The 25,160-nt window shown below is 34.3% G+C and overlaps 1 protein-coding gene and 1 long non-coding RNA gene across 3 annotated transcripts; one reads left to right on the plus strand and one right to left on the minus strand.

The window, feature by feature from the left end:
- Positions 1-3,688: 3,688 nt before the first annotated feature.
- On the plus strand, positions 3,689-24,449 carry LOC143064622 (uncharacterized). 2 transcript variants are annotated; one of them, XM_076237568.1, is made up of 10 exons: positions 3,689-3,786; positions 4,215-4,395; positions 7,739-7,854; positions 8,791-8,910; positions 10,732-10,926; positions 11,446-11,561; positions 16,009-16,159; positions 18,085-18,156; positions 21,164-21,295; positions 21,934-24,449. In XM_076237568.1, exons 1-10 carry the CDS (start codon positions 3,747-3,749, stop codon positions 24,273-24,275), a joined length of 3,465 nt encoding a protein of 1,154 aa, XP_076093683.1. In that variant the 5' UTR covers positions 3,689-3,746; the 3' UTR covers positions 24,276-24,449. The 2 variants fall into 2 exon arrangements, with proteins under 2 accessions (XP_076093683.1, XP_076093684.1); XM_076237569.1 differs by having other exon boundaries at positions 21,167-21,295.
- LOC143062436 (uncharacterized) lies at positions 5,759-6,923 on the minus strand. The gene is made up of 2 exons (XR_012974749.1): positions 6,804-6,923; positions 5,759-6,184 (listed from the first exon to the last, which is right to left on the minus strand). It is a non-coding gene; the product is annotated as an uncharacterized LOC143062436 (long non-coding RNA).
- Positions 24,450-25,160: the final 711 nt, after the last annotated feature.

Genomic DNA, 25,160 nt, shown 5'->3' on the forward strand with positions numbered 1-25,160 from the left:
TCACAGTTATACTGACTTTTTTTCTTAACTCTTTCAGATATTGGGCTGATTTTTGGTATGTGAGTTAACCATGATGAGTTATAGATCAAGCTAAAGTTTTGTTCCGCTCCGCTAATTTTTGGCAAATTTACGGGCTTTGGACTTTGATAAATTGTTGAAAATCACAGTTATACAGACTTTTTTTCTAAACTCTTTCAGATATTGGGTTTATATTTGGTATGTGAGTTAACCATGATGAGTTACAGATCTAATTAGGGTCCCGCCAAAGGCGGTCCCCTATAGTGATCAGTCTGTCCGTCCGTCTGTCCGTCCGTCTGTCCGTCCGTCCGTCTGTCCGTCCGTAACACTTTGTGTCCGCTCCATATCTAGAGAACCATTATGATTTCATACTTTATACTTTACATGTTTATTAACCACCACCAGAGGGCGTGTCATAATGTATGTACAACTTCCTAGGTCAAAGGTCAAGGTAAAAAAACTTTGGTTTCAGTTGACAACCCTGTGTCCTGTGGTGAAGATCGTGTCCGCTCTATATCTTGAGAACCGTTATGATTTCAAAGTTTATACTTGACATGTATATGAACCAACACCAGAGGGTGTGTCATAATTTATGAACGACTGCCTAGGGCATAGTTCAAGGTCAAAAACTTTGGTTTCAGTTGACAACCCCATGTCCTATGGTAAAGATTGTGTCCGCTCTATATCTTGAGAACCGTTATCATTTCAAAGTTTATACTTGACATGTATATAAACCAACACCAAAGGGTGTGTCATAATTTATGTGCAACTTCCTAGGTCAAAGGTCAAGGTCAAAAACTTTGGTTTCAGTTGACAACCCCATGTCCTATGGTAAAGATCGTGTCCGCTCTATATCTTGAGAACCTTTATCATTTCAAAGTTTATACTTGACATGTTTATAAACCAACACCAAAGGGTGTGTCATAATTTATTTACAACTTCATAGGTCAAAGGTCAAGGTCAAAAACTTTGATTTCAGTTGACAAACCCATGTCCTATGGTAAAGATACAATTTTTTAATGCACATTATTCACAGCGGGGCCCACAGAGATGGCTCCCATCTCAATGATATCTAGTTAAAGTTTTGTTCCGCTCCGGTAATTTTTTCCGAAATTACAGGCTTTGGACTTGGTTAAATTGTTGAAAATCACAGTTATACGGACCTTTTTTCTAAACTCTTTCAGAAATTGGGATGATTTTTGGCATGTGAGTTAACCAAGATGAGTGAGTTACAGATCAAGTTTAAGTTTTGTTCCGCTCGGCTAATAAATACTTTGATAAATTGTTGAAAATCAAGTTATACAGACTGTTTTTCTAAAGGCTTTCAGATATTTGGCTGATTTTTGGTATGTGAGTTACTCATGATGAGTTAAAGATCAAGTTCAACTTTCGTCCCGCTCCGCTTATTATTGCTAAAATTAAGGGTTTGCAACTTTGAAAATTGTTGAAAATCACAGTTATTCAGACTTTTTCTATACGCCTCCAGATTTTGAGCTGATTTTTTTATATGTGAGACTACCATCATGTTTGTGTCCACATGTGTTATTGAAATTGCAGATTTTTCAACTTTTGAGATGGGGCCATTCGTGTGGCTTTGACACATCTAGTTTTTTGGGGATACGGTTGCTTTCAAGCAATCTGTAGACTTATACCATTGGCTCAGGACCATGTGTAACAAAAAATTTGTTCCGCCGGAACTCATTTCATAGGAAATATGTTCCATTTATTTCACAAAAAATATGTTCCAGCACTGTAAAATTTGTTCCGGAACTAATTTTATGAATAAATGTGAAATAAGTTTCGGAACAAAAATCATAGCTCCACGAATTTTGTTCCAATTAATATTAAAAGTTTTTAAAAAAGTTAATTAAGTTCCTGAAATGCCTTTGCAACATATTGCACAGGGAAACATTTTCTTGTTACATTTAAATTATAATGCTGTACTGAGTATGCTTGCATGGAATACATTTGCAATTGAAGGCATGACTGTAACTATAGAGTTAGGAATGGGGTTCCTCCTAGAATTAACGTAGGAAATACGAAGTGAAATACCTTCTTTGATAGTACAAAAATAAAACACAATAAGTACAGTGTTCATACTGTTCACTTGTATCCGGGATTGGCTATTTTGTAACTATTCAGATTACGTAAATTACATTTTACATGTGCAGTTGAATTAGTTTTGAAAATAATATTATCCAGCTACATGTATACATGTGTCAATGAAAACAATGGCAATCGTATACCTCAGCAATCTGCTCTTTGATTTGTTATTATTAATGAAACTATAGCTTATGAAGAGAAACTTGAAACAACAAAACTGATAAGAAAACTAATGATGTACATATAATTCAATATAGTAAAATCGGCATTTGAATCCAAATATGAGTTAATGACCAAACTGACAATAATTACACATTTCTATTCCATGTGTATATATGTCTCTGTAGATCTATTAGTAGGAGAGATACTGTAAATAAGATATCAGCAAAATAATGAGTCCTTACAAGAGTGTTTGCCCTTAAATGATAATTTTTATGCCCCATTCATGGGCATTATGCTTTCTGGTCTGATTGTTCGTCCGTTCGAACGTCCTTTAGTTTGTCTGTGCGGGGTTGTCCCGCTTCCGGTTAATGTTTTTGGTCGTGGTAGTTTATGATGAAGTTGAAGTCCAATCAACTTGAAACTTAGAACACATGTTCCCTATGATATGATCTTTTTAATTTTAATGCCAAATTAAGAGATTTTACCTCATTTTCACGGTCCACTGAATATAGAAAATGATAGTGCGGATGGGGAATCCGTGTATTAGGGACACATTCTTGTTGCATATATTTTTAAAGAACATGTTTTGGTCAATATGGTAAAAATTGTCAGTTGACAAGAGAATGTTTGTCCTTGCATGATATTTTTTTACTTGTTTCACAAAATTTTCAGCATGCTTTGTGTTTTCGACAGGGTACTAGTTTGTGATTAGGTAAGTTGAAGATAAAACTAATAAAAAATAAATGATATTTGGTATGCAGTTGTCGTAGCATTTGCTTGTCTCATTTCCATGGAGATCATATTGCCCTCATCATAGTTCATAGACTTTTGCATAGTTTACTTGTTTGTGTTTAGTGCAGTTAACATGGAACCCATTATGATCATTGTATTTGATAAGCAGCTGTATAGGCTTAGGTATTTCTCATTCTTCCTCGGAGATTATTTTACCATTTTCACTTGCATTGTTAACTTGTTAAATTTTTGCCATTTTGATTTCAAGATTTAAATTCAGCCTGAGAGTGTATTGCACATCAAGAAATCTTTAATTGCATATAAATTCAATTCATATAATCAATTTCAAGTTCTTCGACTATATTTATTCAGAAACCTATAATTTATCAGATATTTAATTAAAATCCAAATTCAGACCTGTATCAGGCTTGAATATTGTGTCCATTTTTGACCCAACTGTTCAGGGTTGGACCTCTGTGGGCGTATCGAGCTGCGCTCAGCGTAGCAGTTTATTATTTTAGTGCAATCTATTAGTTTAAGTTAATGTCATATCGATCGCCACATTAACCATTCAAATTTATTCTATTCAGCGAAAGAAAGCGATTTGTACGCGTGACCAACTCATTAAAGATATTAGTCCGGTGTCATATTTCATGAAGAATTATTATAATTTAAAAAAAGCAGTTGTCTATATCAAAATATTTCGTTAGTTTTTAATGATATGAAGCAGAATGAGATTTATCAACTGTGTAATGCTCCTAAATTATTTGGGTAATGTATTTATTTTGTTATTTTAAACTGATTATGAACGTCAAGCTGAAATAAATAAATAGACGGACTTTTTTAGTTTTGTTTTTATTTTTATAAAAACGCTCCTAAAAAATAACAATGAAAGAAAAGAAATGAGCAGCGTTCAAAACGTTTAAGTTAACTCATCTCCACCATAAAAGCTCATAATCAAGGTTTTGAAATCCAGAATTTAAAAAAAATATATAGGAGTACATTTAAGAATCCCAGGCTAAAAATAGGTGTTGGTTATACCCCACATAAATAAGAAAATAATAATAAGTGAAATCGTATTTGCAAAAGGATATTCAGAAATTGGAAAGAATGGTTGCTCTATGTTCCAAAAGCAATTGACATATCATTTTATGTGTTTCGAAATTATCTCAAATAATTCTTTACACTTGTTCCTCTAGTTTCTGTATCGCCTTGTACCTTTCCACCGTATATGACTGGAAGCTGGTCTGACAGCAAGTTTTATGATGTACAGTTCAGTGGAGGGACGCACATGTACCTTTCAGGTTACAGTATCAGTCGAGCAGAAACTACTACAAATCTTACCTGTTATATGGCAGAGGATAATAAATTTGTTGTCAGGTAATATGAGTATGAATACAAGCGAATGTACGTCATTAAGACAGCATTTCCAATACAAAACTGAAACCAAGCTTCAGCGTAAATTCAGTCTTTGACTATAACAATAGACAGGTGTTGTATTCTTAGAAGTCATAATTTGTTATATTTCAAAAACTAGAAATGAAGATTAATCTGAACACAATACATACCCTTAAAACTGAATTACACACATGAAACGAAATTCCACATAAGATTTTAATGTTTAACTGAACGTTCACTTACATGTATTCAATATATACATTGAAATTATATAATAACAAGCACAATATAAAATGTAAGCATACAATAAGAAGGTATTATAAAGTTCATATACCGAGATAAAGGTAAATTAGGACTTACATTTGTACATTCAAAAAAATAAGATACACAGTGAACCCTTCAAAAGGCCACCTTCAAAAATCGATAAAAGTTATACGGTAAGGGTTTTCTAGCAAATGGAGTCCCATTCCTACCAGACATGACTCCATATTTTGGCATCCAACACGGTTAAACCGAAACCTCTCTCTCCAACACTAGCAAAATTCTTGCAGGGAAAGACCATGTGTCGGTACACATCTTGATTTGTTTTTACTTTTTGTTTGACTTGGGTTGGAGTTTGTTTTCGTTTGTTTGTGGGGGTGGGGGTTCTTACCTGACTATACTGATTAGTCAGTGTTGCGTTCCTATTTCTAACTGAAGGTATTGGTATTATTTTGAATGCAGATTATTAGGCCACAATTAAAAGAATGTATGTTTCCCCAAACCCCTACCCACATTTTTGTAGGTGGGTAGGTAGGTAGGGTTTTTTTTTTTTTTATATCTTGATATTTTTTTTAATATCCAACAGAGCAAAACAAATCGATTATGTGTATGTCTGGCATATATAGCCATCTGTAGCAACTTAAATGTACGTGTTAAATTGTCTAAATGTTTGTAGCTCTCTGTGTCAGGTGTCAACTTGACATTAATTTTATTTGATTTTATTTGGATTTGTATCTCAGAATTGTTCATGACTGGGATTTTTTTCCCTCTTTGACAGTGACTACTAAGTAGCAAACTGTTTTAAATATATATATGCATGTACTGTAGTTGTTCAACCTGAAGAATGTTCCATCAAACAATTTACCCTCTGACAGCTCAGGACTCAGATTTTGCTTCTGACATTGAGGAAATCACCAATATTAATAAAATTATTAGAATGAACTTTATTTGAGCTAAAAGATAACAAACTAAACTAATATGCATATAGTCTCAATAGATACAAAGTGATTTTTAAGTCCTGAGTAATGAGGGGGTAGATTCTTTGCTGGAATAGCCTTGACACTTATTTATCAATACATCAGACAGATTTTAATGCTTTAATGAATTTTGAATTAAACAAATGACTAGATTGAAAACAAATTAATAGAAATAAAACAAATGTCAGACAGAACTTCAAACAATGAATCAATAAAACAGCAGAAAAACTGTTGCGGTTCTGGGTGTCAGAGTCTCTTCATTAAGTACTTTTGAAAATACAAATATGAATGTCAACATTTCAATTTTTGGGATTTCTTTTGGGGATATCTTTCTTTCTTTGGATACACTCTCCACAAACAGGTAATATGACTTTAAATTTTTTTTAGCAGTTCTTGATCCTTGTTCGTTTCAGGTGAAGCACAATGAGCACATAGATCCACCCTACCAATATTGGAGGCATAAAAGGCAAATTCAATGTGGCTAGAGCATGACAATTGAAGTCTTACAAATACTTTCCCATGTAGAACATCACCTGCAAAAAATCAAATTTCAAAATTTAAAATAATCCTATATACCATTAAAGTGTTCATTTGAATGATTTGAAATCTTTATCATACATGACATACGTATTCTGTTTTCAAATTAAAATTTCTTTGAAAAATATATTTACAACTGTAGTAAAAGGTAACAACACAATATTGACGGTGACCAGAGTCGAACCCATAACCCTTCAGTAACTAGCTGCGGAACCGTAGCTCTTTAGGTCCTTATGTTATTTTTTTTATTTTTAGCGGAGTCTGCAAAAAATAAAAAAATACCACAAGGACCTAAAGAGCTACGGTTCCGCAGCTATTCAGTAACAAGCCCTTCCTCTTACCACTGCCAGGTTATCATTCACGTGTCAAAGATGCAAAAAAAAAAAAAAAATGGATATATGGTTTTATCTGTATGGTATATTAGTTTTTTTGAACAAATTTGCTGTAACCAAAAAAAATTTGAGCAGGGGTTCCCCCCATTTTAAAGCTTTTTACCCCCAACCCTTAACCCAGGACTGTCAGATGCAACAAAAAAGAGGAGATGGGAGAAGGTTTCCCTTATCCTAAAGAAACCAATCCCCTCTTTGAGAAATGATTATGTTTCAATTTACCTACCTGTGAAATTTGCTGCTTTTATATCCTTATGTTTGGGATCCTTTTTAGAATTACAGGAATTCATCATGACAGTGAAGGCCGACTGTGTTGTAGAAGTGGTTTTCCTACTGTCTGGGTTGGTGAAACCAACATCTTTGTCTCTGTTTATAGTAAAGGTTACATATTTCAATGTTCTGCAGTGGCGGATCCAGGGGGGGGGGGTTCCGGGGGTGCGCACCCCCCCTTTATTTTTGCCGATCAATGCATTTGTATCGGGACATATGTTTTGCACCCCCCCTGCACCCCCCTTTGCCCTGGGTTAGCACCCCCCCTTTCGAAAATTCCTGCATCCGCCCCTGTTCTGTCAAATTCCTTTACGATTCTGATGGGTTCTTCCATATCTGGCTTAAAAGTTGCCGTTCCCGTTAATTTATCGGAAACACATGTAGTAATAGTGTCAGTTTTGACTTTTGTGGAACGGGAAGTTTTCTCCTTCCAAAACGTCATGCAGCACGTCGTTCCATGTTTCTTGATCCTCATACTCGTACAGGTGATTTTTGCACAAGTTTTTTATTTCATTACCACATTTTGCAATTACTGAAGAACACAAGGTAAACGTTCCGCCACCCTTAACTCTTTTGTCTCCTCGTGTAGACGACATTTCATAGCAGACCACCTAAATATTCGTATCGTTTCTTGACTTTTAATAGAATCCGATGAAAAATTAGAAACTTCCGGTCACCATAAAATGATCATTGGCACCGGAAACAACCCCAACAAAATTTCCGGAAATAAAAAAAAAAATGTTGCAAAAAAACGGAATAAAAACTTTTGAGTCGGCGGGATTTCTCTGAGTCGGTCGGGCGAGGGGAAACAAACCATATTTTTATTTTGGCCTTACTAGTAATATTTGATACATACTGTATTTAGATAGTCAGAGTACTAATTGTTTTCAGAACAACAGAGAGCGTCACAGCCCATATAAGTGGTGTATCAGGACAGTATTATTACTATTTATGTATGGAAATCACACAGATTACTGACTATTCTTTTTATTATTATCTTCAGTCTGGTAAGTAAACGCTACACATTTACAAATTATGTGGAATTATTCTTTACATAATAAAACAAACAAAATAGTCCGATATTTGTTCAGAGTATTGTTGAATTATATTTATAATACATAAAAACTGATTCTTGGCAGTAACATGTATATTAAGATGACCTTATCATGATAGTACTATGAAGTAAAGGAAATACATGAAACATGTCTACAAGACAGAACCCTAACAACACAACAAAATCTAGAAAATACGTCTAGTGCCAGAAGTTACTTTACCATATGTCAGGCTCATTATTGTCCGCGGTCACGACAGGTTAGAAGACACATTGATGGCATTCGGCTGTTCTCTGCTCTTTTATGGGGTTGTTGTCGCTTTGACATATCCATGAGAATCCGAGTTATGCCTTCAATGTTGAATTCCTTAAAAAGAAAATAGAAAAGAAACGTTTCAAGGTACAATTAAAGCTAATCGAATGTAAGAACGGTGAATCTATAATAATTAACGAAGAACATGAGGCGTTTATTTTAATCTGTCTACCCGAAGAAAAAATGTCGCATCAAAATAACGATAGAAAACGTGTCTGATAAATTCAAACAAAATAAACAGAATATAACCAGGAATGTATCTCCCTCATGCAAAGCTCTGATTCCTTTCACGGATTTGGCTATACTTTTTGGACCTTTTGGATTATAGCTCTTCATCTTTTGTATAAGCTTTGGATTTCAAATATTTTGGCCACGAGCATCACTGAAGAGACATGTATTGTCGAAATGCGCATCTGGTGCAGGAAAATTGGTACCGTTAATGTTATTAGCCTATCTTTCCAGGGTATACAGAAAGTAGTAGAAGAATACATCATGTAATATTATTTCATTTGATAGAAGAATCTAGCATAAAGTAAATTCATATAACAAATAGTGGGCTATATATACAACTTTTTTCAGGCGAGGACACGAACAACGAGAGAACAATAGCTGTAATTGATCACTCTTCTGATAACAGTATTTCTACGTTTTGTCAGACGCCTATTAGTCTACATCAGTTTCATATTATGGTAAAAAATGGTAAGCATATATAAGAAATATTGCCATTGCTTGATGGGATACCAGTAAATTCAAAACAGTAGACATCGTCTAATCTGTTAGGTAAATGCCCTTTTTATACGACCGCAAAATTTGGCGTCATATAATGCTATCATGGCGTCATCGTCGTCTGCGTCGTCGTCGTCTGTGTCGTCGTCGTCCGAAGACACATTTAGTTTCCGGACAATAACTTTAGTTTTAGTGAATTGATATCTATAAATTTTAACTGAAGGTTCAATACCACTAAGGGAAGGTTGGGATTGATTTTGGGGGTTATGGTTCCAATAGTTAAGGGGCCAAAAAGGGGGCCCATAATAAGCATTTTTGTAGTTTTTAAATAATAACTTGTGTTCAAGTGTATAGATCTCTCTGAAATTATACCACAAGATTCCATACCATAAAGAGATGGTTAGTATTGATTTTCGGGGTTATGGCTCAAAATGTTTTGGAATTAGGGGCAAAAGGGGGAAAATTAGGTTTTTGGTCAATGGACAATTGAGACAATTCTAAAGCAGTGTAAGGGTGGCATCTCAAAAACATTTAACATCAATGTTGGGTATGTTGGGATTTACCTTCCTTTCACTACTTGTAAATTATGTTTAAAGAAATGTCAGGTTTTGGACTTATTGCAAAAAAGGGGGTGGTAGTAGTTTTCATTTCTTTTTTTCCAAATTTCTCAAAATTTTTGAAAAGTTTGAAGAAGAAATCTTTAATTGCACAATATTGCGCAATAGATTGTAAGAACTTGACATTTGCTTTGTGTCAGAAACTCATATCATGTCAAAAATTTGATAACAATCCAAATTCAGAGCTGTATTAAGCTTGTATGTTTTGTCCTTACTTGCCCCAACTGTTCAGGGTTCAACCTCTGTGGTCGTATAAAGCTGCGCTCTGCGGAGCACCTGTTTTTATCTTATAGGCCAGCAAAATGTGACTAATAGTCTGAGATATCCTTTTATGAGTAAATCAAAATAAACAATGTTCAGATAATTTGCATAAATCAAGGAATGGTATTCAACAGACACCAATATGATTGAAAACAGTAGCAAATTCATGCCCTATATGCGTTAATCGTCAACCGTTTGAAAGGTCACATTTTTAGTGTTTACAAATGGAAACACCAGAAACATAACAAACCGTTAAATGCCAATTTAACATAATTATTCAAACGTGTCAGATGTGAGCAACACTGTGAAATGAGCCAAATCGCGAAATTTTTAAAGTGATTATTTCACAGGCGCTTGAGTAATGGACCCCTTTTTCTATGTTTATTTATTTATTTTTTTTTTTTGCACACAGCAAAATGCAGAAAAATACTCAGTTTAAATTGGTATGGGTGTCTTTTTGATGCAGGAATGCAGGTAACTAATGTGAATTGCATTCAAAAGAACAAATCCATAAGTTTATACCTTATAAAGATAATATTTTTACAAGTGTAGATTATTTCTGCTTGATTTTTGATTTTGATTTTTAATATTTTAAAATTGGCATTTTAATGGGAGGTAACTCTAAAATAGTGCATTTTCTGAAGGAATCTACATTGGATTTTTCTATTGTGTATTTTAACCGGAAAAAGCACGGTGACCCTATATTTTCTTTTAATATTCTCAAAGCATTTTCTAAAAGCTATCTTCTCGTACTTTATTTTACATTTTTTTGTTTAAAACTAAATTTATTCTATCACAATATAAGTGTTACGGAAGATACAAACATATTTATATTATACAAATGGCTTTATAAAATATAGTATGGTTAAATTTTGTTTAGAAAAGGTAAAACGTAAAAGATTTTTTTCGTTTTTAGGCCACGAACTTGAAGCTTTACAGACTTGTTCATCACCGATGCTCGGGGCGTTTCAGTTTGAACTCTCCTCTACAGATTTCTGTACTAGTGAAACTAATTCCGGAAATTGGGCATATGACAGTGGTGATGAAACATTTTCATCTTTAAATATAACTTATAGTACTACAAGTTGTAGTGTTAAAGTCGGACATTCCGGTATGATATTTTATGATAACATTTTGACTTGCGTATTATCCAAACAATGAGAAAGTAAAGTATTTGACAGCCGATGTTTTAATAAATTTGTTCGCTTAGTGTCCAGTGACAAATAAATCATGGACTTTTAAATAAAATATAAGTTCATTGTTCTGAAAGGTAGGTGAATGAAGTATTGACCTGGAAAGTGGGACATGTAGAAAGATTATACAAAACTTGTCATTGTATTTCAGTAATCCACCTACGAAATTCTTATACGGGTTGATGTTGGGATTTGTTGTTATTAAGAAATGTTAAGTTTCATGAATGAAATTTCAAATGAAAGTGGAAAATGCCAAGTTTGGACTGAGAAATGTCAATTTAAATGTGAGGACCAAATCTCATATTAGAAGTGAGAAATAAATTTCATAACCGTAGTGATAAATGTCAAAATTGAAATGAGAAATTTCCACAACAGAAGACCCTACCGGTCTTTGGTAATATGTTCGTGCTGTTAATGTTTTGTTTTGTATTTTGTAGAGAACAGTAATGTTGGATGTTTACTTTGTATCCAAACAAGTAATACCTACATCACAAGCATCATAAATCTTGATACCAATATCAACAATCAATTATACTACAAGTTTACATGCATGGTAAGAATATCAGAAGTCTTATCAATACTGAATATGTCGTTTATTGTTAATGATACCTGTCTATAATGACCAGTGACGGATCCAGAGGGGGGCGTAGAGGGCGTACGCCCCCCCTTTTGCTCGGACTTTTTTTTTTTTTTTTTTTTTTTTGGTAAAATGATTAATCAGACTTTGCCATTTCCCGTGTACCTTAGTACTCTAGTATTTAATTTTTATGCGACAATTCTTTACTTAGAAAAGATATATTTTGCTGAAATTTACTGATTATCAAAGTCATGTGATTCGCTACGGTGGAGTTGACCAGTGCGTCGCTCTGTCAAATTACAGTAACACAATGCTTAGGCTGAGTGAGGATGACAATCATGACACCTTCATAGCAACAAAGTATTGACTTCTACTTCACTATTCCACCAAACAGAAAGTAATACTCTATAGACTCTCACTCCACAGCAAAGGTGTCATCTAACTACGAAAAAACCCAACGCCCCAGCCTATTTTAAAATAACATAGCTGAATAATGATCCCTGGCATAGGCGGATCCAGGGGGGGGGGGGGAGGGCCTGGGGGGCCCGGGCCCCCCTTTCGTGGGAAAAATTTGGTTGATTATATAGGGAATCACTGAAGCATGACTGGAGCGGCCCCCCCCCCCCCCCCTTAGGTCAGTCAGCGGGCCCCCCTTAGGAAAAGTTCTGGATCCGCCACTGCCTAGGGCAGTCATTTTAAGTTCTTGATAGATTTACAGTCGTAAATAAGAAACCAATGGATTTAAGGAGACAGTCTTAGATATTTGAGAGAAAAAAATTGACCCAACGCCCCAGCCTATTTTAAAATAACATAGCTGAATAATGATCCCTGGCATAGGCGGATCCAGGGGGGGGGGCCTGGGGGGCCCGGGCCCCCCTATCGTGGGAAAAATTTGGTTGATTATATAGGGAATCACTGAAGCATGACTGGAGCGCCCCCCCCCCCCTTAGGTCAGTCAGCGGGTCCCCCTTAGGAAAAGTTCTGGATCCGCCACTGCCTAGGGCAGTCATTTTAAGTTCTTGATAGATTTAAAGTCGTAAATAAGAGACCAATGGATTTAAGGAGACAGTCTTAGATATTTGAGAGACAAAAATTGACTCTGATTTTTGCCGTAATGTCTGTTCCGCCGAACTGATATATGGAATACTTTTTTCAAGACCAGACTGCAACCTGCCTGCTGGGTGTGGCCTTTATGAAAATTTTTGGCCGTATCTGGATGGAAAACAAAAATCTTGTCCACCTTTTTGCTATTAGTAATGAATATTTCCAACAGAATTGTATGGCATTAAATGAACATGATGAATAAAACGGGCATATTTTTTTGTGGCAGGGGTTTTAATTTCTGATCGGAATGTTCTTATATGATAGACAAAAAGAGGGAGAATACAGCATCGAAAATGTCCAACCCTATAAACACCTTTACAGCAACTACAAAATATGCCCCACGCCAGGAACGGTTTTTTAAAAAAGTGCATATTTACTTTATTATATGTTTTTAGCCCCAAAAAGGGCCCAAAAAAAATTTCGCCTCGCTCCGCTCGGCAATCTTTAAAAATTTCGCCCCCCCTTTCCAAAATCCTGGATCCGCCTCTGATAACATTTATTATCGGTGCATCACGTTTGCACGCATTACCATTACATTTGCGCACAGCTTTTGATTACATTTGCACGCATCTTTTTATCAGGTTAACTCGGGTAAAATACAGGTAAAAATACTTATTTATTTATTAATTTGTTCATTTTTTTTACAAGTACCCCATCCGTTAGTTTAAGTCTCCTAAGGCACCTATTTTTAAAGAATTCAATCGGTAATATTTTTGGGAAATTGCGGGTAATAATACTCATTTATGTATTATACTTCGTTCAATTATTTACAAGTATCAGTACCCATCCGTTAGTCTAAGTCTCCTAAAGCAGGGGGAAAAGGAGATAAAGCCGCATATTTTTTTTTGATTTTCGGATACAATTCAATAAGTCAAAGGTGTATGCAAAATTTTAAGAGATCTGTGCCATAGCCCTTATATTTTAACTTTACTTTAACCTATAACGATATTTAAAATTGGTTTGAGAATTCAATATGAACAATATATAATTTGAATTCATAAACTATTTTCAAAATTAATAATTGATAGTCATATCTATAATGAAAATATCAAAAAAATATCGTCATTTATGATTTATAATGTCTTTATTTATATTTTTACCTGAGATTACCTGTGAAATCAATGCGCGCAAATGTAAATAAAAGATGCGCGCAAACGTAAAACATTTTAATCCCCAAATGCGCGCAAATGTATATGCGAACACTGTTTAAAGAGGGGGGCAAGGGGGGTCCCCATAACAGCAAAACAGTGAATTGATTTGGTGAAAAACAGATAACAAGGAATTGAAAAGGGATAATAACAGATAACAGTAATGAAATATGAAAATAAATCTGTCAAAGACCAATCCAGTAGATGACTCGTAGATCTTAGTATATAACTTGTGGTATGGACCTAGAAAATTTGTGCAAACAAGACGTTTCGGCCGTTGAGGCAGTTCTGCCTTGGTTGATTTTTTTTCCGTAGCTTGGATGTTGAATTTTTCTGAACGAAATTACTAGTTTCTGTTTTTGATATAGGGATATTTTTAATCTAGGGCATTTGAGGGATCAATTTTTAATGATTTAGATTTTTTTATTTAATTTTTGAAAATAGTGCAGCCAGTGACACTTTATTATCAATTTGATTTTTAGATTATTTTTTTTCTGAAAAGCAATATATATACTTTACAAGTAATAAAAAAAAACATTGATGCACAATATATTTTTTTTATTTAATGACCTCATGATAAAACTTACTTATAAAATACAAAAATACCCAGATCAGTGGAGACAGGACATGTAACTGAAACACGCATGCCAGTTGTGGTTATTCTGATAATAGAAATTGACTCAAGTGACAATTCTGATAGTATAATAGAAATTGGACCTAGTGAAAATTTGGATGACACCAAGTGAAAAACCAATCATGTATCTTATGTGAAATTATAATATATGGAAAATTTGGGTACAGCAATGGAGAAGCTGAAGGATTTTAAAAAGGGTATTTGTCGAAAAATTAAACTGAAGACACATCTGTATTTGCATCAATGGTTTCTGAGCTTCAATTTTCGCCATGTGAAGCAGCTAAAAAGCTTTTAAAAATATGGTGATCAGGATTCTCTTTCATGTAAATGAAAAGAGAGGGAGTAGCACTTATAATATAAATGCTAAAAGAAAAAGATGTTGTATAATTCCCAAAGCCATAATTCAAACCCACACCACTTAGTAATGTAAAACAATTCAAAGGAGAAAACTAACTGCCTAATTTATCCACAAAATAGTGAACGAGAAACTTAGTAACACAGTAACAAACTACAACCACTGAATCCAGGCTCCTGACTTGGAAATAGGCACATACAGAATGTGACTGCGTCAACTTTAGCATGCTAGTTGGTGTCCAATCCTCCCCAAATCAGGGACAATAGTACAACATAAAGATTATTATGTGGTCATTGAATAAAAAAATCTATAGGGAGTACCAATGCCTTTTATATAACAAAATCCATACTATAAGTTATTGTACAAGTAATAAGTGAATTATAATTTGTACAAACTGCTACATGTTCACAGACAATGGAATTTATTACAAAGGATAATAATAATATATACTGGAATGGTCCTGGGTCCAATTGATTTTATATGTTTATGTGATGTATGTTACTGAAATTCTTCTGCAAATACAGGTCCACCCGATATTACCAGTAGAAAGACCCCAATAGATATACATTGTTAAAAGATGCGGTAAGCGTGCCAATGAGACTATTATCCATTCAAATCACAATTTTCAATTATCTTCAATTTCGACGGAAGATTGGCTGTCAAAATGCTAACATTCCAATTTTCAATAACAGTTAACAGCAAATAGATTCTCACAATAACAGATAACAAAATAGATAATAGTCCTATAACAGATAACAAAGAATAAGACAATAACAGCTAACAGTAAATATATTTTCAGAATAACAGATAACAAAGAATTAAAATGCCCCATAACAGCATAACAGTTAAACCCCTTGCCCCCCCCTCTTTAAAACCACTTCAGTGAATCCTTAGTACCCCACGGCAAACTATCGTAGACTAACATTTTACTAACTTTTCTTAACCGCTTATTGCTGAATACTTCAGAAATACGTAGTTGTGGTATATCTGTCAACGAGACATCATTCCGACACTCTAGACAAAGTTAGCAAATATAGAATCAATATAGGTCACGGTAGGCCACACGCATAAGTTCAATAGGTTCGTGATGTTATTGATCTCTCATGTAGCGGTATTTTTTCCATAGTATTTGAACATACAGGTAGTTTTTACATACCAGAAACCCTATTTTCTACATTTCAGATTATAAAAGATCATGATGGTAATGTTACTATTTCTCAACGTGCACGAGTGTGTCATAAAGACCAAACAGCAGATACGATGCCAGATATAACACCGGTATATCCTGTTACAATCCCAGTAGTAGGGGCTGTCTTGAACCTCGCTCCAAATGGTAAATAAAATACTATGTATTTCATATATATTTTATGATAGTTAATTACTAAAACGACGAAACATTATATAAGTCTTGCGTCCAAAGTACCAAAGTCCAAAGAAGTAAAATTGAGAATGAAAATGGTGAAAAAGACAACCCGACCAAAGAGAAGAAAACAGCTGAAGGCCAGCTATTTATCAACACATCCAAAATCTGGATATGAAAATAAGGACGTCTTGTATGATCACCGATGACAAGGAATGAGTCATCTATCCAACCTAAACCAAAAGTATGAAGTTTGGGATTGGTTTTATTGAATTCAGAATATTGGGCAAACAAACACAGAATAAAGAGGGGGGAAAATAGAGAGTAACTGTCAAAACATAATGAAAAGTGAAAAATTGGCAAAAAATAAAGAAAATTATGGGGTTCAACAGTATAAAGAACAGAGAACAATAGTCATAGACAAAAGACGGAGAAAAGAAGAAAAAAGATGCATTCATCCTTCACCAGTGGCACCCGCCATGATTTTCATACAATTAAAATTTTTGTGGTGAGTTGCACTTGGTGATGTCACTGTCGTATACAAGATAAAGTGGTTGTTTCTAGAAAAATTGAGGCGTATTCGTAGTGAATTGTGACGCAGATATTCCATCAAGGTCAGCCAAAGTATGATGGTGATTGTAAATCTTTGAAGATAATTATTTAAATTTCATTAGTGGTATGATAGCTTCTTTTTATAAAGAAACAATCCTCTACCAAGGATATCATGACAGGAAACGTTAACTTAGAGGAATGTCGTAAGAAATATATTTCAATATCTTGGCGCTATTGGGATGAAGCTACAGTAGACTGAAATACTTGATTAAAAATATTCCTTCGATGGAATATCGTACATCGCTTACTCAATATTCCATATATTAGCAGTACCTGTTTTTAAGATTTCTTCTGCATTCAGGTTTTCGCCAACTGTTAAAGATACCAAAGTTATATTCAACCTCCCAAATGGACAATAAGCTATCAAACAACGCCATGACTAAAAGGAAAACGACTAACAGACAAATAATAGTACACAAGGCACAAAATAGAAAACTAAAGACCGAGCGACACGAACCCCACTAAAAACTGGAGGTGATCTCAGGTGCTGAGAAAGGGTAAGCAGACCCTGCTCCACATGTGGCACCATTCGTGTTGCTCATGTTAGTACAAACCTAGTAATATAAAAGTATAATTCGATAGATCAAAAAAGGGACGGGTTGTAGTTATCTAGTTTATCAACGTCATCGTGATCGCGACAGTGTTACACATTGAAGTATATTGTTTGGTTAAACAAAATTTTGAACGGTACCAAATCAGACACGAGCAACATTTACTTATAAATATATACAAACTCGTCTAAACATCAACCCAACAATGCGTATTGTTATGCGTTTACTTTTCTGCATTGGCTAGAGGTATAGGGGGAGGGTTGATATCTCACAAACATGTTTAACCCCGCCGCATTTTTGCGCCTGTTCCAAGTCAGGAGCCTCTGGCCTTTGTTAGTCTTGTATCATTTTAACTTTTAGTTTCTTGTGTACAATTTGGAGTTTAGGGGCCAGCTGAAGGACGCCTCCGGGTGCGAGAATTTCTCGTTGCATTGAAGACCTGTTGGTGACCTTCTGCTGTTGTCTGCTCTATGGTCGAGTTGTTGTCTCTTTGGCACATTCCCCATTTCCATTCTCAATTTTAGATCTGTAAATTTGCTTTCGCAAATTTTTTGTTCTTCCCTCGCCGGGATTCGAACCCATGCTACTGAGATATCGTGACACCAAATTGCCTGCACTGTAACCGGCGCGCTAGACCGCACGACCACCTGCGCTTCTTCAAAATGAAGCTTTCGGTGGCCGGGTGTTACCTTTTCACGTCAGTTTTAAATAATGATTCATGCTTTATTGAACTAGGTGATTCTACTAGTATTCCAATAGAAGCCAGCTGTTTTCCTCAACAAGAAAGTACAAGTTCTAGTCCTGCAGGTAAGACCATTACCATTTACAAAATCGATAAGCTATAAGTTAACTTCCTTTTAGATTGGTATGTTGCAGGTAAACTGTATTATACGAACAGGATAAAATCTCTTTTCGTAAATATTGAGCTTTTTATAAATATCTCGTCATTCATCATAAGAAAACTATAATAAAATCATACATAACACATACAACAAACAGTAATTACTATCAGATGTTTTATGTTAATGATATTCAGTCTATGGAAGAAGCGTATCGATAAAAACTTTTCTTATATCACATAGCGATATTGTCTAATATCAATTGTAGATATGCAGACATTCCATGCGGAAAATGTTGTTTTCGGCAAAGAAAAATTAACTTTAAAACTTATTGTTCAAATATAAACAACAATTGAGTCTAAATATACATTCAGAAGTTAGTTAGAAGCAAACGTTTATGTCCGTGTAAAATTTGAAGTGCTGTGTTTTTCTTATATACATAAATATACAAATGCTATTATTTCTAATATCAATGCGATACTTTTAAATTATCATAGCGGTGTTTTTGTTATATCAATATTAGTACTTATTAGTATTAATATTTGACTGTTGTACCTATATTTTGACAATTTTACCTATTATGTCTGTTTTGTTCACGCATCGTTGTAAATATGACAGAATTTGATGAGACTGTCATACAAGTGAGGGGTATAGCACTACAAAACCAGGTTCAATCCACCATTTTAAAAATTTAAAAATGCCAGTACCGTTTGGGTTTAATAAACAATGTCGTTATCTAATAGCTAAGTATCAAAATTATTGTTCATATATATAACATTTAGCAAATTATATAATGAACACACCAAAATAATATATATCTGATATGCTCGCAACGCATGCATGGAAGACTTTCTTTATTGATAACAATGAAACTGTGACAAAGATGAATCATATTGTCCTCGTTCAGATTGATTCGACAAAATCTGACCTGTACTTTTGAATCTCCCTTTTTATACAAATTAGACCGTTGGTTTTCCTGTTTGAATGGTTTAACACTAGTATGTTTTTTGTTCGCTGTGAGCCAAGGCTCCGTGTTTAAGGCCCTACTTTGATCATAATGGTGTACTTGAAACAATTTTTTACTTTGATGGAAAGTTGTCTCATTCGAAGTCATGCACCATCTTCTTATATCTATAAATCTTTAAAATTTCCCCTTATAAATAACTACTTTCCAGTCCTCCAAAAACGTCATTTGGGTGCTGAATCTTTTGTAAAGTGCAATATGAACTAGCACACTTCTAAAGCTTTAACAGGAACGACAGTTATAATGGTACAAGAACGATTACGTCAATAAAGTTACCAAATAAACAGCACTGAACGATCTAAATTTATAAATATAGAATAGATACGGATTGTTATTTTGCACTAAGAAATGTTCGCGTATTTATACAATCGGTTACTAGTCAAAAACTAAAGTCAAATCTCTGTGGCAACAATGCATCGGAATGCCCTCACGGTCATCGCGATGTAAAAGAGCGTCCATGCGGCGAGCTGATTATGTTCATAGAGATATCGATTTACCAACGGGAAAAGTCTTTGACATCCAAAAACAAGGATTTGTATAGTGAGAAGGTTGACAAGATTTTTGATTTTCGTTGTATCTGAAGTCGTTCAATTTATAGTCTGAGGCTACTCAGTTCGGGACATCAGCATCTGTACATTTTGATTTGTTTGGAATATTTATTTTACCATTTGAATATTCATTGTTATTTGGAGCTGTATTGGATTGGATTGTTTGAATGAATTTTTTTTTTTCTTTTAAGTAATGATATTGTTTGTCTATTTCGATATTACCCATGTGGATATGCTATAGCAGTGTGACCTCAAGGGTGGATCCAGCCGTTTTCAAAAGTGGGGTTCCAAACCCAGGCTAAAGTGGGGGTCCAACAATATGTCCCCATTCAAATGCTATGATCGACCAAAAAAGGGGGTTTCCCCTTGATCCACCACTGGACCTATATTAGAATCTAATAGGTCGGTAGACTATTTACAACCGCATTTAAATTCCGCCATTGCATCATCACTTCAAATAGAATTAGTCGGTTAAACCATGTGATTGAAAACAATAGACTGAACAGGTTGTTAACACGTTCAACTATCAAGTGATATTGATCCTCTAACATTAAGCCGCTCTGTCGTCATGAACTAAGTTTGTGAATTATGTTTGAGGTTTTCTTGACATGCATTGTGACGTGTCATCGTATTCATTTTATATTAGAAAACTATAGCAGTTATATTAGAAAAGTATCGCATTCATAAATTTTTGATATTTTAAAAGCATCGATATGATATAAGACAAACATCGCATTGATATAATAAAATATAGCAGTATCTTTGACTTAAAGGTGATATTGGCTTAGCAAACAATGGAATTCATCTAAATTGCATTCCACTGAATTTGCTACGTGATATTTATTGAACGTGTACATCTACAAATGATAAATCGTGCATTTATGTTTCATTTATTCAACAATTCAATTTTCTCGTTTAAATACACCTTGCTTGTAATTACATAAAACAATTCATGGAAATTATACAGCAGACGTATGTCGTGTTAAATGTTACCCTGTTTTAAGAAAAGAGTCATAACTTTATACCGAGAAATCTGCCTTTCTTCGTACAAATGCTAACATTCGTCTGAAATTTCCCACAATGCAACTCGTTGATATAAGACAATATCGCTCGTTGATATAAGAAAAGTTTTTATCGAATCGCTTCTTCCATAGACTGATATTGGGGAGAAAAAATAAGATCTATTATGAAAAGTTGCAAACATATTCCTCTTCATTCCTTTGAATACGGGATGATACGGAAGATAAGAAAATAATAATGAAACAATTTTTGTTTGTTTTTGTATGTATTTAGCACACTCATTCATATTTAGGTTTACTCGAAAAATCAATCAAACCAGCTGTTCGAATTTGTCATCTTCCATACACAATCACTATTCATTAATTACACATAATATTTTAAAGCAGAATCGTCCAGTAATACAGTGGTGATAGCTATTGTGTTGGTAGTGATCCTGTTGTTAGTTATTGTGGGTATTGTTGCATTTATATATTGGTGGAAGAAAGTTAAAGGCAGGGTACGCGTGAAAAATCAAGGTAAATATCTTAAAGCTAACTATGCGTATTGTTGAAAGATATACAGTGGCAAATAGTTGTTACCTTCTATGTTATTCGATCTCTGGTTGAGAGATGTTTCATTAGCAATCATACAAAATCATCTTATTTGTAAATATCAAATCTTTTTAAATATTAGTACATGTTTGTTATCCCTATGTCTGATGATTGGATTATGGAGAAATGAACTCTTTATAACCTAATTTCTAGTTTCAATCATTTATTTAAACATATATTTTTCATACTGATATATCTATATATATATTTTTTTTTACTTTTGTAATAGGAATAATTATCATTTCATGTCATTTTGACTGAATGTTCAGTCGAACATTAGTTTAAGTATATAATGATACCTCGGAGGAATTTGTGAATTCGCCCGCAATGAGTACAATAATTTTTGAAATTTCTACTAGTCTCTGACAATCTTAATTCACCGATATAAACGTGCATACGTTCCATTGGGTAAAGTTACTATTACCAGACAGAATAGCGATAAGTAAAGTAAGAAAAGACCTCACTTACCAGTACAATGTAATGAATATTTGAAAATTTATGGAAAAGATTGCGCTAGATTTAATATCAAAAATGATAATATAGCTTTATTTTGAAATTTACAGCACTACCACGTAAAAGACGGTTTGTATTTGACATACGATCAGCTCTAACTACTGGTATGGGTAGTTCACGAAAACGAGAAAAATCTTTTGTTCAGCAGAATGGAAGTGATATCTTAATTGTCCACAAAAGTGTTGAAGACAAAATGATGGCTGGTGAAACTGAAACGTATAAATGCGAAATGAGTCCTGTGTCTGCAAGTAGTGGTAGTCACTGTGACGAGAAAAATAACGGCAGTAATGGTACTTTGCTTTCTACAGTGAAGAAGGGTTCATCTTTTTTACAAGGAAACGAAACAGAGAGAAGCGATAATTCCGAAATTACTAGCATATCTGTGGTTCAGATATATGAAAACTCTTCACCCGAGCTGATAGAAAATATGAAGAGTTCTAACGACAATAACTTGCAAACTACGATGGTAGAACCAATTATATCTCTTGCACAACAAAAAGACACAGAAGAAGGAGGCAACAATTCCCAAAATACTAAAACATCTGAAGTGAAGACATCTGAAAACATATCACCGACACATGAACTTCAAAGATTATCTACACAAGATCAAATAAAAAATGTGACCAGTTCCATCGACAAAGACGATACTTTGCCTACTACGATGGTAGAACAAATTTTACCGCTTTCACAAGAACACGATAAAAAAGGAAGCGAAAATTCCAAAAATATAAGCACATTTGTAGAAAAGACATCTGAAAAGACATTACCAGCACCTGAACTTCAAAGATTACCAACACAAGATCAAATGATAAATGCAAAAAGTTCTAACGATGATAACGATACTTTGCCTTCTACAGTGGTAGAGCCGATTTTACATTTTTTACAACAAGAACACGATGAAAAGGGAAGCGACAATTTAAAAAATACTAGCGAATCTGTAGAAATGACATTTGAAAACATATCACCAACACCAGAACTTAACAAATTACCAACACAAAATCAAAAAGGAAATGTGAAAAATTCAAACGACAATTCTGATACTTTGCCTACTACAGTGGTAGAACCGATTTTATATTTTTCACAACAAGAACACGATGACAGGGGAAGCGAAAAGTCTAAAAATATTAGCATATCTGAAGAAATGACATTTGAAAACATATCACCAATACCTGAACTTAAAAAATTACCAACACAAAATCAAAAACAAAATGTGAAACGTTCCAGTGACTATAGCGATACGTTGCCTACTACAATGGTAGAACAAACTGTGCCTTTTTCACAACAAGGAGGCGAAAAAGGAAACAATATTTCAGAAAACAATACAACATCTGTATGTCAGACATTTGAAAACACATTGACATCACCTGAACTTCAAGGAATACGAACACCAGATCAAATACAAAACACGAAACATTCCAACGACAATAGTAATACTTTGCATACTACAATGGTAGAGCAACTTGTACCCGTTACAAAGCAAAGAAATAAAGAGGGTGACGACAATTACCAAAATATTGTAGAAATATCATCAAAAGATCTGACGTTTGAAAACACATTACAAGCACCTACGCACGATCAAATAAAACATGTGAAAAGTTCTGATACTACCATAAATATACCTTTTTGTAACTCTATAGATGCTAAAAACAATCAATCAAAAAATATAGATGAAGAAGTTGTAACTAAAAGATATACAGAGTTAATGACAAATGAACCACAAAATCTATTTGTTACTGAAAAGTTGAAACCTCGAGATTCGAATAATGGCACTGAAAGATTACGGGATATTGAAAACAGAGGTATGCAATTTGATCAACGGTTAACAGATAGTGCAGAAAAAGCTAACATAGAAGTATATGTGAAAGAAACATCTATCAATAAAAAACAACCTCAACATATTGACTCTAAAACTATAGATATAAATAGGGATTATTCTGATTCAAACGATTGCGGCGCGATTGCATCGTCAAACCAGCCAAGTTTAACATTGGTAAATGATACAAATAACCATAAAAACGATGATTTAACCACAATTCACCAAAATGTAAGCAAACTACCTAAAGAACTTTCGCAGCAGCCTACAGTAGATTCTAATTCTGACCAGACAGTCACTGCGTATGGAAACGATGTAAAAGACAGAAGAAACCAAAAAGCTGAATCTAACGGTGTTCTGTCATTTCGGACAGAAACAATGAGAAAAACTGGAGATTACATATGGAATATCGAAACAAAACCACATTTTATCAAGTCAACTATCTCTTTGGACCAAACACAAGTGAAAAAATCTTCAATAGCAAATCAATCATTACAAAATCAAAAGAAGAAAAAAGTAAGAAAAGAATTATTGAAGAAGAAATCCCCATACAATTCAATTACTTTCATTCGAAAATAAGACACTGCTTCTTATAATTATCAAATTGAGGAGTGCGATAGAGCCGAGACTTACTTACATTGCGCGTTTATCAAATGGTGTTTGTATAAAATTGGTTTTGTGAGTTTTTGTATTGATTTTTTTCTTAAGAATACATTGTAGTTTTATTGCACACAATAAAGTTTAATGTATAAAGGAATTTGTATATGGTCCTGTTACTTTATGTAAACAAGACTAATATCGAGGATGAAATTCCAAGAAACAAGAACTAACTGCACAACAGATCTCAACACTGCTTACACATTATTGATATGTAGACTAAATATAAAATCATTCCTTTCATAGAAGCCAAAAGAGAAAACTGTAAAGAACGTTTTTTTTTACCCAAGGTCTTTCATTGTTGTAGGAGTCGAGTGTAGGTAGGTTATACAGCCTGTTGATGTAGGAGTCGGTGTTGGTAGTCTTTTTGTTCTGTTGTTCTTGGAGTTTGGGTGTTGGGGGTTGTTATACTTTCCCATATTTTGATGTATCATTTGAAGGTTAACTCAGTTAAAATGTATGATAAATAAACTCATTATAGATACAAGGATACAACTTTATTTTTGCGCCAGACGCGCGTTTCGTCTACAAAAGACTCATCAGTGACACTCGAATCAACAATTGATTAAAAGGCAAATAAAGCTCGAAGCTGAAGTGCATTGAGGACCAAAATTCCTCAAAGTGTTGTGAAACACGATTAAGATTATCTGTTCCTGAGGTAGAAAAGCCTTAGTATTTCAAAAATTCAAAGTTATATAACAGTAAATTTATAATTAGGACACTATCAATGACAATTCATGTCAACACGAGTGCTGACTACTGGGCTGTTGATACCCTCGAGGAATAAACACTCCACCAGCAGTGTCA

This window comes from Mytilus galloprovincialis, chromosome 2 (assembly GCF_965363235.1).
Source record: "Mytilus galloprovincialis chromosome 2, xbMytGall1.hap1.1, whole genome shotgun sequence".
In the NCBI taxonomy this organism is placed as follows: Eukaryota; Metazoa; Mollusca; class Bivalvia; order Mytilida; family Mytilidae; genus Mytilus; species Mytilus galloprovincialis.